The sequence below is a fragment of the Syngnathoides biaculeatus genome, chromosome 2 (genome assembly GCF_019802595.1).
Source record: "Syngnathoides biaculeatus isolate LvHL_M chromosome 2, ASM1980259v1, whole genome shotgun sequence".
In the NCBI taxonomy this organism is placed as follows: domain Eukaryota; kingdom Metazoa; phylum Chordata; class Actinopteri; order Syngnathiformes; family Syngnathidae; genus Syngnathoides; species Syngnathoides biaculeatus.
Genome location: NC_084641.1, coordinates 24,940,282 through 24,958,254, shown reverse-complemented (window position 1 = coordinate 24,958,254; position 17,973 = coordinate 24,940,282). Strand labels below are relative to the sequence as shown.

At 42.9% G+C, this 17,973-nt stretch overlaps 1 protein-coding gene across 7 annotated transcripts in view; it reads left to right on the top strand.

The window, feature by feature from the left end:
- LOC133512855 (cadherin-4-like) overlaps positions 1 to 17,973 on the top strand; it is a 374,466-nt gene that overhangs the window by 336,740 nt on the left and 19,753 nt on the right. For all 7 annotated transcript variants that reach the window (XM_061842843.1, XM_061842868.1, XM_061842853.1 and 4 more), the window contains 3 exons: positions 561 to 746; positions 7,779 to 8,035; positions 16,094 to 16,236. In XM_061842843.1, coding sequence (XP_061698827.1) covers positions 561 to 746; positions 7,779 to 8,035; positions 16,094 to 16,236 — 586 coding nt within the window. The remainder of the gene's footprint in view (positions 1 to 560; positions 747 to 7,778; positions 8,036 to 16,093; positions 16,237 to 17,973) is intronic.

Sequence of the window (17,973 nt, the reverse complement as noted above, 5' to 3'; positions counted from 1 at the left end):
CCTGTGTGACTTTGGTCTATCCCCACTATAACAGACATCTGACAGACAGCAGCTCACTCACCATCAGTCTTATCAGGACATAGCACATGTTAGCGCAGCAAGGGGACAACTAAAAGCCACTCATTTATGCTTAAGCAGATGTTCTACCCTCCCCTCCTTCGCTGCTAGCTCCAACTGGCTTTCTTCACTTCTTGTTCTTTTCTCACTTCGGCCTTCAAAGAGGCAGGACACTAATGTGTATGAATGAGGACAAGGAGCGCAGAAAAGGCTGAAACTTTCACACAATGTCCCCGTGTGCGTGTGCATTTCCGGTGTGCAATTGTGTTTACCGGTTGTTTGCAGTTCGGCAGTAGCAAAAGCAAAATCATTAAATTTGCTCTCCCTGAAAAGCTGAAAGGACGAGTGCCTCACTTAAGAGAAATGGAAAACAGAAATGCTTTGAACAAATTGCCACACTTCAACAGCTCAATATATCCTGAAAGGACATTTGTCAAAATAAATTGATTTTGAGGCAGCATTTTTCAAGGTAACATGTTTTTTTTTTCTCTCTCTCCCTGCAGTTTTCCGGCGAGGTTCCTGAGAACCGGGTGGATGTAGCGGTGGCTAACCTGACGGTGATAGATGCCGACCAGCCGCATTCCCCCAACTGGAACGCTATTTATAGGATCATCAGTGGCGATTCATCCGGGCACTTCATCATTCGCACTGACCCTGTAACCAATGACGGCATGGTGACTGTGGTAAAGGTAAGCCAATCATTCGGCAAGGTCACGATCACATTATTCGTTATCTTACTTCAAATATCAGGTGCAAGCAAGAGTAATCGCACCGAGAGGTGCAGTCTTTCCCTTCGTAATGACCCCTGCTGTCCAAAATGAGGGATTGAAAGTCCCTCTGAAAAACTCCCACACTCACACCTTTACACAAGGGCAGACAAGACCACTTTAGCGGTGAGGTATTGATTTGCCAATTACGGAGACATCAGTTTTCATACACTTATAATGGGATTCCTGCTGTAGTGGACAACAGGAACAAGAACGCTTTGTCTGGTTTTTCATGTTCAGCCAATTAGAGCAAGGTTGGCCCAAAATATTAAAGCCATTTACCATCAAGGCAAGCAAAAAGAAACATGAATACGTTCTTTATTGCGTGTATATCTGTCCACTGCCTATAGGTATGCACCAGATATCTGTGAGCAGATGTACGTATTTTGGAGAAAGAACTTATTTGTGATGCAAGAACTCGGAAAATCTCACCTCCCTCCGACAGTAATACTTAACAAATAACGGTGGCATTTTATGCAATTCCCACAGGACCCTGAATCATGTACATTGGCATTTTGCTTCTCTTCATTATCTCCAGATGAGTGCCTTTTATTGTCCATCCCTCACAGTCATTGATGTAAAATTCAGAAGGCAGCCGAGCAGCCGCAAGCATTCGCAGAGACCCACGGGATATTATCAGGAAAGCATAAAATAAGAGACTGTACTCCCCCTGGGAATGACAAGAAATAGACTGCCTCAAAAGGTAAACAGAGAGTCACTCCAGGGAGGCGGAATAGTTCACATCAGACGTCACGCAGTAGGTAAAGTCAAGTCATAATAAGAGTGCCTCTTATTTTTACCGGTGTGCCGCGAGCGCACACAAGATGACACCGCAACCAGGTATGCGCAATCTCCCATGGGGCCCCGAGGCTCATCTGTAAACAAAGGCTAAGGTCTTAACCGGAGCTCGTCACATTACACACAGCTTTCCAGGGAGATGATGAGACGGCATTCACATTTCAGCGAATAGATTATAGGTTTGCCAAGAGACAAATGGGGAAAATAATAATGCATGGAAATACACAAACACGGGACTCTTGATTGCAATGATTCATTAAGATATGTAAATCGCGGATGATAATGAACACAAAAGATTTCAGAGGATCTGGGAAGAGGGGTGAAGTGAGGCAAAGACACAATTTGGAGGATCCAGTGAAGCGTGGATTAGTGGGAGTATGAGAGCTGAGTGCCTTGCTGAGGTGATGGGATTTCCTGCAGAACAAGGGTTTCAGTTGGGGTCTGGAGGGAAGGCTAGGTTTTTTTTGGGGGGGAGGAGGGGGCTAAAGAAGCACAAGTGGCCTCAAGGGGAAATATGAAGATTCAAAGGAAGTATAATATGTGATGACCTTTTAATGCACAATTTACAAATATATTCTGTATATTAACAATAATGGGCTGTGTGAAGCACTGGCATTAATCAGCCTTACACATTTATGAGCAAAACCTCTTTAACATTAAAATAATAGTCTGACATAGAAAACTGGTATTTTCTGTCCTGATCTTTGAAGCAGATCTTTAATTTCCGGTGTTGGGATTCTTTTATTAATTATCGTGCATTCCGTTTTCAATTTTGAGTCATGTTTATAGTTACAGTAGAGGGCGATGTATTTCAAACCTGGACTTTCATGAAGTGACCTTCTCACATCAAAACCAGAATCAGATTTAATGGCCAAGTGTGTAAAAACACACGGGGAATTTTTCTCCAGAAGTCAGTGCTGTCCTGGTACGACGTACAGAACAAGGAACAACATAGCAACAAAACAAGGAACAAGAGACATTTCTGTGACCTTCTCACATGATTAAAAGCCTAAAAAAAGGGACAGAAGCTGTAAAAGAAAGAAAAAAAGAACTGAAAAGACGGCTTACTAAAATTACCAAAAGAAAGCACTGTGCAAGAAAGAGCTAAAAAAAAATTTAAATATTCTAAAACGCTCAACATATTTTTTTGTGAAACATTCCCATGTTGAGCTTGTGTGACTTCTCTTGCTAACTTACTACATTGGTGTGCAGCATAGCAGCTGAATGCTGGGTCACCATGTTTGGTTCGGACTCTAAGTCGTTCGATCTCACAGCCCTACTGGGTTTATTTTTCTTCATTATAATTTCTTTACTTTAATCGGCACCTAAACTATTTAGTTATTGATGAGAACTTTAAAGTCTATTCTTTAAATCGCCAGGCGGTCCACTTTGGACTCGGCCCTTCGCTCAACAAAGAATTCCGAGGTGTTGCTGTTTGCTGTGCCGAGAGAGCAAGACGAGCGAGGCACAAAGTGACACCCAAGCTCTAAAAATGGAGCTCCAGGCACAGACCATGAAAATTACACTGTATATCTATTATTTACCCATCTTGATAGTGTACCCCAAAATGACAAATTTTATGAGTAACAACAATGACACAATTATCACCTCTGTTTCCTTCACCAACATGTCCATTACAATCTGCACCAATCACAACTCTCTCTGTGTCTGCGGTGCTCAGAACTACTTCATCTAGTTCCTTCCAGAATTTCTCTTTCAACTCTAGGCCACGTCCTACCTGTCAGGCATAGCCACTAGTCACATTATAGAAAACACCCTCAATTTCAAATTGCAGCCTCATCGCTCAATCTGACACTCTTTTCATTTCTAAGACATTCTTAGCCAGCTCTTCCTTTAAAAGAACCCCTACTCCATGGTAAAATAATTTAAACCTTGTTCCTAAACCTCTTGTCTTACTACCTTACTATCTGATCTCTTGGATGCACAATATATCAACCTTTCTCCTCATCATGTCAAACAACTCTTGAGTTTTTCCTGTCATAGTCCCCACATTTAAAGTCCCTACACTCGGTTGTAGGCTCTGCGCATTCCTCTTCTTCTTCTGCAAACGAATCTGCTTTCCTCCTCTTCTTTGTCTTCGGCCCACAGTAGCTGAATTTCCACCGACGCCCTGCAGGTTAACGTTGTCAACCCGAGCCGCGACTGATCCGGTACGGTCTTCGTTAGATGAAACGTGAAAAAAAGTAATGGCCCCCTAAGTTGACTTCCAAGTGTGTTTTGGCCCGTTATTGTGGTGCAGAACCCAAGTGCACTTCAGCTTGAGGTCACAAACTGATGGCTGAACATTCTCCTTCAGGATTTTCTTAAATGTTTCACAAAAAATATATATAATCAAAAGTGCAGAATTCACGATTCCATCAATCACAGCAGGTTTTCGAGGTCCAGGAGGAGTAAAATGCCCCAAGACCATCACATTCCCACCACCATGTTTGACTGCTGGTATGACGTTTTTTTTTTGTTTTCGTTTTTTTTTTTAATGCTGTGCTGCATTTACACCAAATATAACAAGGCACACACCTTCCAGAAAGCTTAACTTCCATCTCCTCACTCCATATAATATCCTCCCAAAGGTCTTGGGATCTTTCAGATGTGTTTGTGCAAAAGTAAGACAAATCTTTATGTACTTTTGGTCAGCAGTGTTTTTTGGGCTGAATTCTCCCATGGATGCAATTTTTGTCCAGTTTCTTCCTTATAGTTGTGTCATGAACACTGACCTGAACTGAGTCAAGGGAGGCCCGCAGTTCTTTACAAGTTGTCCTGATTTCTTTCGTGGCCTCCTGGTGGAGTCATTATCTGAAGGTAATCTTTGTCGGCCGGCCGCTCCTGGGAAGTTTCAGCATTGTTACATGTTTTCTCCATGTGGGGTTAATGACTCTCCCTATGATGCAGCTTTAGAAATGGCTTTTGTAACCCTTTCCAGACTGATGGGTGTAAATTACTTCAGTTCTTAACTCTTTTTTTAAAGGGTTTATTTTGTTGCTGCTTTGTTTGGATCTTTTGTCTGACTTGATTTTGTCAGGACTGGTACTTTTTGAGTGATTAATTGATTGCACAGATATGGAGAGAATCTTACTCGGGTATGATCAGTGAATATGAACCGTATATTATGATAACCCACAAATAATTCATGATAGAACAAGGGTGGCAATCACTTTTTCACACAGGGTGGGTAACTTTTTATATTTTTTCCTTTACAAATGAAATCCCCTTTTCAAAACACCATTTTACATGCACTTGGGTTATATTTGTTTGATTCTTGTAACATCATCAGACAACATGTGTGTGTCTGTTTTTTTGTGTAACTGTGTTGTGTGTGTTTATGTTTGCGTGAACACCTCCAATTGCGACTGAAAGCGCTGTAAGCGGGGTTGACCTTTAAATGGGCTCCGGTGCACCACAGGTCGTACACCATAAACCTGTGCTCAAATGTATTAGTTGCTAACATGTACACAAAAACGTTTAGAGGTGATGTTAACCAAGAGGCCTTTTGAGGATTTTAAATACCACGGCCTTCTTGTCAGCTAAAATCACCATACAAATGTAGTCACTCATTAGCATCGCCATCACACAACGCAGAGACAAGCCTTGCAGCCGTGATCAGCACTTGCTTATTGAAAGGTGCGCCACTTTACAGACAAGCTCCACATTGATCTCTTTCTTTTTTTAGTTTCCTCCTTCTGGCTTATGAACCTAAAGATGTACTCTTCATGACTTCTAATCTAGAACCCAAAAACCCACAAACTGTACTCATGCACATGTAAAGGTGAGCTGAGTGAGTCAGCGTGTTTGTGTGTCATCTGCTCACTCAGCACATTTTCAGTTTTGTAATGTAACAGAGTACACTGTAAAAATACTCAGTTTGTACACTAAACCTGGCTGGTGACCAGTTCAAGGTATACCCTGCCGCTCACACAAAGTTAGCTGGGATAGGCTCCCGCACATTTGTGACTCCAATGACGATAAATCAAATCAGGTCAAGTTTACTTGTACAGCCCTTCATCACCAGAGTCTCAAAGGGCTTCACAGACCCACAAATGTCAATGAGCGTTTTGCGCCAACGGGTGCCTGCGTGGGTTTTCTCCGGGCACTATTGTTTCCTCCTACATCAGAAAAACAATTGGCCACTCTAAATTGCCCCTAGGTGTGATTGTGAGTGTGGCTGTTGTCTGTCTCCATGTGCCCTGTCATTGGCTGGCAACCAGTTCAGGGTGTACTACCCGCTGACAGCTGGGATAGGCTCCAGCACTCCCCACGACCATTGTGAGGATAAGCGGCTAAAAACATCAATGGATGGATCATACAACTTATAAAGGAAATTTTTGTTTTCCTGAAATTATAATTTGATTTGTCAAATTTATCAGCAGGGGCATTGCTAATCATAGTGCTCTCAGGGTACAGACCCCCATCTGCAGTGCATTCCCCTGCTTACACACACACACACACACACGCACACACTCACACGCACAGGCACGGGCACGCATGTCATGTCATGGCTTTTCATATTGTACTGACAAAAAAGTTATTTAAAGGTTAAGGTTTCCTTTCACATCCCAAAAACATGCAGCATCAATTGGCCACTCTAAATTAAGGATAAGAAAAAAAAAAAATATATATATATATATATACACACACACATACATACACACTGCTGGAGGAGTTCTTGTTGAGTTACAGATTTAATTAATTGCAGGGGTATCTTCAAAAGTCTGTTTATATGCCGTGTTTACAAAATTTATCATGCATAATGTGGTGATCATGTTGCTCATATATTCCTGCAGTAAGACTAGTCAGAATCATCTTTACTGGCCAAGCATGCTAAAAAGTCAAGGAATTAGTATGGGTATGACAACAAACTAAAATATACATTTAGGACCTAAAAACACAAGTACAGCGAGTCACCGAGCAATGAAAGGATACAAGTAACGTGGCAATGCTCACACAATGACAATTGTACAGTCATCAAGCAATTTAAAGTGACTAGTAGTGCCATAATTGGGACACAATGACAATTGTGCAAATGATTCAGAGTCCTCAGCCACATAAGTGGCCATTACTAATCAACAACAATTATGCAGGCAACGTACGGCGACAAAACTACTACAATCAGTATGGTAATAAAGCAATAATGTCCCAACAGAATATGCCAAAACTGGCAACAATAGAATATGCAAAACTGGCAAGAATTGTAAACGTGTCACAATGTCTAAGCAGTTCATGGGAAGTGGGAAGAGAAGACGCTATTGGAATCTCTGCTTGTTTGAATGCTTTGTTTCATAGTGCCGACCTGAAGGAAGAAAAAGGTGGTGAACAGGATGACGAGGGTCCGAGAGAATTTTACCTGATCTTGTCTTAGCCCTTGCATGATATCTTGCAAGAGTGGGTACGGGTTACTGATCATCTTGTTTGGTAGAGCTAACGGTCTACTGCAGTTGAATTTTCCCCTTCTTTGTAGCAACACCGTGATGGATGAACACAGGGCTTACTCAATGACTGTAGTATCGCATGGCCTCAACAGCTCCTTTGGCAGGGCCTACTATTCAGCAGCCGCTGGAAGTGCAGTACATCCAGTGCCTGACCTTTTTGAGGGTCTAGGGTGTGAAAGTGTCCTTGACTTGGTCCTTCGTTGTCTTCATTTTGGTAAGATGGCCTGCTGTAGGTAGTTAATGATTGTAATCCTCTAGACTGACGCAGAATCATAAGTACCAAACTGTTTTTTAATTTTTTTTCCTGGATAATTTCTCTTCACCTCACAGTTCTGAGGACCCCGTTCAATCCCGGCCCCACCTGTGTGGAGTTTGCTTGTTCTCCCCGTGCCTGCGTGGGTTTTCTCCGGGCACTCCGGTTTCCTCCCACATCCCAAAAACATGCAACATTAATTGGACACTCTAAATTGCCCCTAGGTGAGATTGTGAGTAGGGCTAGTTGTCTCTGTGTGCCTCACGATTGGCTGGCAACCAGTATAGGGTGTGTACCCTGCCTCCTGCCCGTTGACAGCTGGAATAGGCTTCAGCACCCCCCCGACTCTTGTGAGGATAAGCGGCCTGGAAAATTGATTGATGTAAAACATTGCTAACCTCAGGATAAATCTTAACTTTCATCGAGGGTAATCTTCTATTGTGTCTTTTCTTCCTCTAGGCGGTTGACTTTGAGATGAACCGAGCCTTCATGCTGACAGTTGTGGTGTCCAACCAAGCCCATCTTGCCAGTGGGATCCAGTCCTCCCTCCAGTCCACAGCAGGTGTAACCATATCAGTGCAGGATGTCAATGAACCCCCTTACTTCCTCACAAACCCAAAACACATCCGATTTGAGGAGGGCGTCCCAACCGGCACGAGTCTAACGACATTTTCGGCCACGGATCCCGATCGACTGCAGATGCAGCAGACAATCAGGTATTGATACAGTCGATCCAATTACAGAATGTTCACTGTGCTAATTTTGTATCAAAAACCCTGCAGAGTGCTGACGGGAAAGCGATGGACTCAATACACAATACAGAGAAAATCCTATTTGGTTTTACTGTATCGACTCACTGGAATGAACACTGTATTGAAAAGGACTGAGGATTTGCGTATTAAGCATTATGAGCAGACTTGGAAAAAGTGTCCCCTATGCAATAGCATCAGTTAGTACTTAGGGGTTAGAGTTCAACAAGGGGACTATTTAAGGTATTATCCATCTCTCTGAGACAACCATGCAGAGTTTATCAGCCAGTGGAGAACACTAAGTAAGGATTCTTTGAAGGTTAATTGGAAGTAATAGCATCCAAGCTAAACGGATCTGCGTGTGCGTGTTTGTTTTTTTTGGTTGTCCAATCACGATGGAGCTCTCCGTATCATGTTTATTTTCAGTTTATTCACTCTATATTACAGTACACCAACATTGCAGCGGACCCGGCACTGTGACTATTGTACACACGAACATCGTAATGACGATGCTCAAACAATATATCGTGCAGCCTGAGTTGACACTTTGTAGAAGCTCGTAAATTTTGATGTTTTGCCAACACCGTGCAGTGCAGCAGTTCAATTGATTGAAGAATTTCTCTCCTCTGAAGTCGGCGTCATTCTCATTGTCTTTGAGGAAAGGGACACATTTTGCAGTTATTTTCACAGAAAATTGTAAGGAAACTAGGCGACACTAAAATTTCCATAAAAACTTAATACACGCTATTAAGTTGACCTGTCACAGTAGTTTACCTTTGGACCAATTCATTCCATGTCCAAAGTTTTATCTCAATATACGCATATCATTTTTTTTTTCCAATTGAAATCAATGCTGGCAACTCTGTGGATGACGGATTTCGTCTGCCCCACAGTTCTGAGGACCAGGGGTTAAAATATGGCCTTGCCTGTGTGGGGTTTGCATGTTGTCCCCCCGCCTGCGTGGGTTTTCTTCTGATACTCTGGTTTCCTCTCAAAAACATGCACAATAGGTTAACTGAAGTTTCTCAATTGTCCATAGGTCTCCATGTGAGTGCAAATGGTTGTTTATTCAGTATGCGCCTTGCAATTGACTGGCAAACAGTTCAGAGTACACCCCGCCTCCTGCCCACAGTTAGTTGGGGTAGGTTCTAGCATACCTGTGACCCTCGTGAGGATAAGCAAAGGATGGAACTTAATGCCATTCATCCATTCTAACCCCCGAAAATCACCGTGAGCATACTGACCCTCGAGACTGTCACCAAACCGCTGCACCCCCACCGGATGTCCTGCCCACACTCCAGTCTTGCGCCGCAAAGAGCCGTCTTTTTTGGTGTGTTTGTTCCAAATATGCTGTTCTTTGTACTGCGACAGTCACCTAAATGCACCACCAGTGATTGATCAGCACAGTGCATTTCTGCAATCAGACTGTAATGCAATGCAGACTGTTTACAGCTCTTCAGAGGAAACAGTTCAATAAAAACAATATGTGGCGGCTCTCACATTGCCACCCAAACATTGACACTTTCCAGGGCTTCATAATAGCACAATCACTTGTGTTTTTCATTTTCTTGGGAATGAGGTCTAATTCACACCGGAATAATAATAATCCAGATGTTTATCTGCGATACGTGCTGTGAATTCACGCTGCGTAAGAGAGCATAGATTGCCCGTGCCAAATTAGATTTTTGTTCACAAATTGATTTACTAGTTTCCACTAAAAGGTTCATTATTTACGCAATTATTTGATTTCATTTCACTCATGCAGCAGTATATCTAAAGCTTCCCCACGCCTAAAAAATGTCTCAAAATACAAAGCAAAGATTCAATCAAGTGATGGCTCGCAAATCAAAAACTCAAAAAGGTAAATGTCAGTTTTATTGATTCATTTTGATGGAATTCAGTAAATTGAATAATTCACCACTGCTCCTTTAAAATGTAATTCACATAAAGTGCAGTACTTGGATCTTAAAAAAAATTGATTTTTTCCAAATTTAAATGTATATAATTTATCCTTTTTCTGAAGCGCTTATGCTCACGAGGGTCGCGGGAGTGCAGGAGCCTATCCCAGCCGTCATCGGGCAGGAGACGGGGTAGACGCTGAACTGGCCAATCGGAGGGCACATAGAGACAAACAACAGTCACACTTACAATAACACCTAGTGGCAATTTAGAACTCCACACAGGCAGATTTAAGCCTCATCTGTCGTATCCCTCTCGACCATGTCCCAGCGTTCCTGTGCCACCGCTGCCAAGTCTAATCAAGTCTTGTTTTCATGTTTCAAGTTTTTTGCCTTGTAGTTACGACCTTGTTTCCATGTTTCTGGACCTTGCCTTCTGCCACGTGTTTTTGTCTTTGCCCTTGTTGGAATTGTTTACCTGTGCACGACCTCTGCCTGGAATGAAGCCACCCTCGAAGACCATGTCCCTGCCTCGGAGTCCTGCGTTTGGGTCCCACCCCATGCCTTGCTTGTGACACATACATTACTGCGCTATCCACAGCTGATCCGGGTGTGCATGAAACAGGAAGCGGAACACGATAATGTGAATCACTTTGTACAATGTGTGACTCATAACACGTGTGTATGTATCTGACAAAGAGCTGTATGTCTCTGACAGCGGATGATGAATATACGTTACTTGTACGAGAGACAATAAGAGGATTTACAGGGTGTTGAAACAGCTAAAAGTAGGCAGAAAATACAGCATGATGGAGGGAGAGCGAGAGGGGAAGTGAGCATGTTAGCTAACTCTGGGTCAAGGTTTGAGCTTGACAGGTGCTTATCAAAGGAGACAAAAGCTGACAGCATCCTGTTGGGGATAGAAGGAAGGCAATGTGGACAGAAGTAGGTGTGTATGGAAGAAGAAGCGAAGGGGAAGCATCATGCATCACTTGTCAGTCACCTTATCAGTAAGGTCGAGCCACAGGACCAGAGACATAGGCATAAATGATTACCCAAACCGCCATGGCTAAGCTGGAGACATACATTTTTCATCCGCTTGGTCAGGGGTTTGAAAAATAAATGTCATACTTCTTCCCGCTGCTTGCTAAGATCATTCACCCGGCAGGGCTAATTATATCATAAGAACACCAGCCAAGTCACATGAGACACGGTTCTCCGAGAAAGGTAATTTGTTAGGATTGGGGGAAAAAAGTTCTGTTTTGTTTTTGCCAAGGCCCCGTCGATCCAACACTAGTTTATATGCAAACTTTTTTGTCATTCAGAATTAGATCATTCAGAGTTGTTCTGTACATGTGCATTACATTTAATAGGAGCGGCTGTTTTTTTTTTTAACCTATATTGTATTTAATGTTCAAACTGATACATTTTATTTTTTTTCCTGGAAATATAAACTCATTTTGAATTTGATGCCTGCAACACTCTCCAAAAAGGTTTGGCCGGATGTTTGTTGACACAAAGAAAGAGCTAGAAGGTGCCAGATGTGTTAAAGTTTTGCTATATTGGATGACTTTGTGTTATGAGCATAGCAATGAAAAATGTCAGTGAAAATATGTGTTCCACTATTAATAGGTACAGTATGCATTGAGAGTAGAATATCATTTTAATGCAGCCTGATTGGGGGCACAAGCAAGTGTCACGACCCATCGAAACAGAGGTAGGACCTAAATGCAGGAGTCGGTACACAGGAGATCGATCAAAGCAGGCAGGAGTATCAAAGGAGTCAGGCTTCTGGGGTCGGTGGGAGAACAGGCGGAGGTTGGTACACACGGGTTGCGATCAGGAATACGGGAGTGCTGGAACGGGGCATGAGTTGCAACGATCTGGTGCCTGACCAGTCGTCCCCATGGTCCTATATACACCGGGGACAATCAGCCAGCATGTGCGCCTCCCAATCAGCGCGACCGCGCGGGCACCTCCACAGCCAGGGCTGGACCGGCAAGAGCATGATAGCAAGTGCAAACTGTAAGCTGGTCCCAAGACCAGATAAGATTACAATATATATGTGCATGAATGAGGGGACAGTGAGACTACAGAGATAGAAGATAGGAGGGTGTTAGACTTCAAATCCTTGATGTCAACAATCCAGAGCAACGGTGAGGGTGGTAAGGAAGGGAAGAAACGGGTCCAAGCAGGTTGGAACAGTTCTCGGAAGGTGTTTGGTGTGCTATGTGACAGAAGTCCCTGCTAGGATGAAGGGCAAACTTTATAAAACAGAGGTGAGACCGGCCATGATGTACGGATTAGAGACGGTGCGACGAAAGAGATGACAGGGAGCTGGGGGTGGCGAAAATGAAGATGTTGAGGTACGCTCTAGGAGTTAGGAGATTGGATGAAATCAGAAATTAGCTCATCAGAGAGACGGCCAATGTTAGACGTTTTGGAGACCAAATTAGAGAGAGTAGAGTTGGATGGTTTGTACATGTCCAAAGGAAAGACAGTGAGTATTGTGGTAGAAGGTGATGAGGATGGAGCTGGCAGGCAAGAGAGCGAGAGGAAGACCAAATAGCATTCTGATGGACTGTAGTAGTACTAGTCCTAGTCGTGAGGGAAGACATGAGGGCAGTTGATGTTAGAGAGGAGGATGCAGGAGATGGGCTTGCATGGAAAAGGATGACATGCAGTGGCGACCCCTAACAAGGAAAGCCGAAAGGAAAAGATGGGTGAATATCATTTTCATACGACTGAATGTGTTCATTGACGTGTCACCATCAAATTATGTGTTGTGTCGGCTTTGTGAGAAAGGTCTCTGCACTTTGGTTTCAAAATGGACACCACAGCATATGAAACATAACCTTTAATATAATGACAACTGTGAATTATCCAGCGTCAGTGCATCTGAATAAATAAACAAATGCGGCTGGGTGATTTAATGCAAGTGGACACTGGAGGAATACAATTTTTTTTCACATGGCTTCTTTTTTTTTCTTAAAAGATGGCACTACATTTACAGTACTCCGTTACATTTACTCAGGTAACATTTTCGATAAATTGTACTCACCAGAGTATTTTTACATGCTGTTCATCACTTTTATTTAATAATTCTCGTGTGTGCGCGTCAATTTTTAGACTCTATCTTTGACTTGCAAATGTGGCGCTGTTGCGACCAATCCAACATTCTACAGTAGCTCACGTCTTTTGACCCCAATTCACCAATCAGACCACACAAGCGAGTTACATGGTAGTCAATGCAGGTCTTAAATTGTGACTCTCCAATACGGTGTTGAATATTTCAGATCACTTCTCCCTTGAGAAAACACTTTGTGGTAACTTGCGGATGTTTCTATTCTTGTTTTGGCACTGGATATGGGAACATTACTGCTATCCTATGGTGTGTCACAGGCACACAATTATTAAATTTGGTCAGCAAGGTCCAATGCATGGCCTTTTGGTTCTGGGGTCGTTAAAAATGTAAATGGTCGCGAGTATGTGTCGACCCCCACACATTATTTTTATTTGATTTGATTTGACATTCATGCTCTGATTTAAAAAAAAAAAAAAAAAAAAAAAAGGGTTACTCACAAGTTACTCTTGAGTAGTTTTTTTTCATTGAGTACTTTCTTACTCTTACTCAAGTAAATATTTGGAGGACTACTTTTTACTTTTATTTGAGTCATATTATTCTTGAAAAAAAAAAGCAGTTAGTCTTTAGTACATTTTTTTAGCTACTCTACCCACCTTAGTATTCCCTAAATTATGAATCTCTTTCATTTTCCTTTCACCCGTTATGTACTCATTTAATTATATTTGACCAACAGAAAACAGCCTTGGCTTTTGCTTAATTGTTTTTTTAAGAAGGCTGTCGCCAAAATGTACAGTTTATACCATTGCACGCCGAGGAGGTATGGGGGGAAAATTGTGAAAAATATATTTTATTACCACTGCAATATATGTTGCGACTGGAGCAAGATTGTATGACTTAACTTGCAACTTGCTTAAACCAAGTAATGACTTGACTTGCTTGAAATTTAATGGCGACTCCTGCTTGATCATTTACACTGCGATTTGCGATGACTTGGGAGTTGCTTGCGACTTTCAAATATGTGACTTACAATCACTTCCATAAATTCCAGTGATAGTATTGCTGACACACCAACTACTTTTTGCAAGATCACCACCTCTTCAGAATAAAGTTAGCGGGTGTGTCAGCCCTTCACTTGGCCCAGAGACATGCAGCCGGGAGCCTTGAAAGGTTTATTCTTAATTAGGGTATTACATGCAGATCATGTAGCTATGTCAGTACTTCCAGGGCCATTTCTTTCATCCCCTTTTTTCCCTTTCCACAAAATAGCTCATTTCCTTGTCTCACTGGGTTATCCCCCCACCCCAGCCCTGCAGTGATGGAATCACGGTATTCCTGCTGAGGATTTCACAATCCGCCAGGTAGTGTCCATGGGCTTGTGAAAGCCTCCAGAGTATGGGAGCGTCAACTCTGTGATCCTTTTTTGAAACACGCTGCTTTACTCAGAATCATGCCCACTGCCTGCTGGGATAATCCCACCTCCCTTGCTGGAGGATAAAGATTATGTTCTCCTGTCCACCCCACTACTTCCCATCTGCCTATTCCAAGCTGATTCACCTCGATGTGAAACAAAGCAAATTTCACAAATCAAAATCCAATTGGTGCATGCATAGTGAGATTTCAACCATAAATGGTGGAAGATGATGAAAATATGGTGAAGATGAAAAGATACTGGCAGGGATAAGTCAAAGTATAAATCCAGAAGTAGAGCAAGACGAGGTGAGTTGCCGCAGGTTGGGAGAGAGATTACAGAGAATTGGAAGCATGCAATGAGCCCAAAGCGACAAATGAGAAACAACAACAGTCAGATCGGATTGAGATAGGGATGCAGTAGGGAAGATCCTCTCGTCCTCCTTTTTCTTTTATCTCAGAGGTCACTACCTAAGCCCACTTTCATGTCTCGAGATCAGAACACATATCCGAACGTGCTGTCTCCAGGAATTTGCAACCATTTTCGCATGGCCCTACCAGTGAGTTTAGCCTGCTTTACCCGAAGCAAACAACTTCTGATGCCATATATTAATCATGAGCAAAAGCACAACCAGTTGTAAAAGTGCTAAACATATAAAGCAACTGATTACAGACTGTACTATAAAAGAGTGAAAAACGGGATGGAATCAACAGGATACTCCGTAAACTCCGCAAGAGTGTGAAAGAAAACATGCATACATTGGAGAAAATAAGTATTTGAACACCCTGCTATATTACAAGTTCTCCCACTTAAATGAGACCAAAATTGATTTTTTTCGGTCATAATTCCACGATCCGTGTTTCGAGGAAGACAAATGAAGAACACCATCCCTACTGTGAAGCATGGGGGTGGTAGCATCATGCTTTGGGGGTGTTTCTCTGTACATAGGACAGGACGACTGCACTGTATTAAGGAGAGGATGACTGCAGCCATGTATTGTGAGGTTTTGCGGAACAACATCTTTCCCTCAGTCAGCATTGAAGATGGGTCGTGGCTGCCGGGTCTTTCAACATGACAGTGACCCGAAGCACACAGCCAGGAAAACCAAGGAGTGGCTACGTAAGAAGCATATCAAGGTTCTGGCGTGGCCTAGCCAGTCTCCAGACCTAAACCCAATAGAAAATCTTTGGAGGTAGCTGAAACAAAGCAACAGCTCAGAAACCTCTCTGATCCAGAGAAGATCTGTGTGGAGGAATGGGGTAAAATCCCTCCTGCAGTGTTTGCAAACCTGGTGAACAACTACATGAAACATTTGACCTTTGTAATTCCAAACAAAGCCTACTGTACCAAATATTAAGATTGGTTTTCTCAGGTGTTCAAATACTCATTTGCAGATGTGTCACACAAATAAATTGTTAAAAAAAATCATACATTGGGATTTCTGGATTTTTCTTTTTAGATGATCTCTCTCACAGTGGACATGCACCTACGATGAAAATTTCAGACCCCTCCATGATTTCTAAGTGGGAGAACTTGCAATATAGCTGGGTGTTCAAATACTTATTTTCTTTACTGTATAGACACACGGAAAGAGACATGCCAACTTCTCCATTGACTTGTGCCCGTGTGTTTAGGTACTCCAAGCTGAATGACCCTGCAGATTGGTTGTCAATTAACAGAACCAATGGGCAGATCGTTACCACGGCAATCCTCGACAGGGAGTCTGTCTATGTGAAAAACAATATATATGAAGCAACGTTCCTGGCAACAGATAATGGTAAGAACTTATTTTTTTTTGCATGTATTCTGAATGATTGTACTTTCCTTTAGTATGTAGAGCCCAATTTTCCTGTTATTTTATTTTAAAGAAATATTTTCACAATTGGGTTACTATATTGATGAGTCATTAATAACACAATGAACATATTCAGAACAAGACACTGGCATTGTTTTCAGATTACCTCTACCAGGTTGCATAAGAAAAAAACAGATTCAGGTTGTGGAGAAACATGGTAGTGGTATTAAACAACATAACAAATTAATAACAATGTACTCTATACAGTGGACTCCCGCATAACGCCGTTGTAGCCATTTTCAGATTTTATTTCCTGTTTTTTTTTTTTTTACCTGTCCTGTTCAGCTGCATGGCCTTGCAGATTGGTACGCTCGTCTGACTTTGGTACTGACAGCGTGGGTCCAGTTCCCACTCCGTGTGTGAATGTGTGTCCTTAAGGTTTACAGTGTCTATCTGTGTCCTGCGATTGACTGGCGACCAGTTTAGCTTGTAGTCGGGACTTCAGATGGGATGGGCTCTAGCGCCACATGACCTTAACCAAGAGAAACTGTGTTGAAAATGGATGGATGGATAGTCCAAAACTAGCATTATTTCAGAACTACACACACGTGGGAGTTCATCCAATCAGTCTATTTGTGTTTTATGGACTTGGAGAAAGTGTTAAACCATGTTCCTCAGGAAGTTTAATTGAGGGTGCTTCGGAAGCACGGGGTAACGAATCCCCTGATACAGGCTATTCGGTCCCCGTACGACCAGTGTCAGAGTTTGATCATCATTGCTGCCAGTAGGTCAGACTTGTTTAAGGTAGAGGTTGAACTCCACCAAGGCTGCCCTTTATCACTAATTCTCTCCATAACTTTTATGTACAGAATTTCTAGGCAAAGCCCAGATGTAGAGGGGGTCCGGTGTGGGGACTTAATATTGCCTCTCTGCTATTTGCAGATTCTGTTAGCTTCATTAAGCCTTGATATCCAACTTTCGTATATGCGGCTCATTTTCAGAGTGTGAAATGACTGCGAGCGCAATCAGCACCTCCAAATCTGAGACTGGAAAAGGGGTTGAGACAGGTCGGGGATGAGATCCTGGCCCAAGTGGAGGAGTTCAAGCATCTTGGCGTCTTGTTCATGAGTGAGGGAAGGATAGAATGGGAGATCGACAAGCGGATTAGTGCAGAGTCTGCAGTCATGCAGACTTTTTTTTTTCCGTTCATTATGGTAAAGAAGGAGCTTTGTCGAATTGCAAAGCTCTTTGTTTACCAGTTGACCTACGTACCCAGCCTCACCTATGGTCACAGGCTGTGGATCGTGACCGGAAGAACAAGACGCTAGATACAAGCGGCCGAAATGAGTTTCCTCCGCAGGGTGTCCGGGCTACCCCTAAGAGATAGGGTGAGAAGCTCGGTCATCCGGGAGGGGCTCAGTGTCGAGTCGCTTCTCCTCCGCATTGAGAGGAGCCAGATGAGGTGGCTGGGGCATCTGATTCGGAAGCCTCCTGGATGCCTCCCTGGTGAGTTGTTCTGGGCACATCCCACTGGAAAGAGACCCTGAGGACGACCCAGGACACGCTGGAGAGACTATGTCTCTTGGCTTGGGAACACCTCGGGATCCCTCTGGAAGTAGCTGTAAGAAGTGGCTAGGGAAAAGGAAGTCTGGGTGTCCCTGCTGAAGTTATTTCCCCCATGACCCGACCCGAAAAAGCAGTAGATAATGGATGGATGGG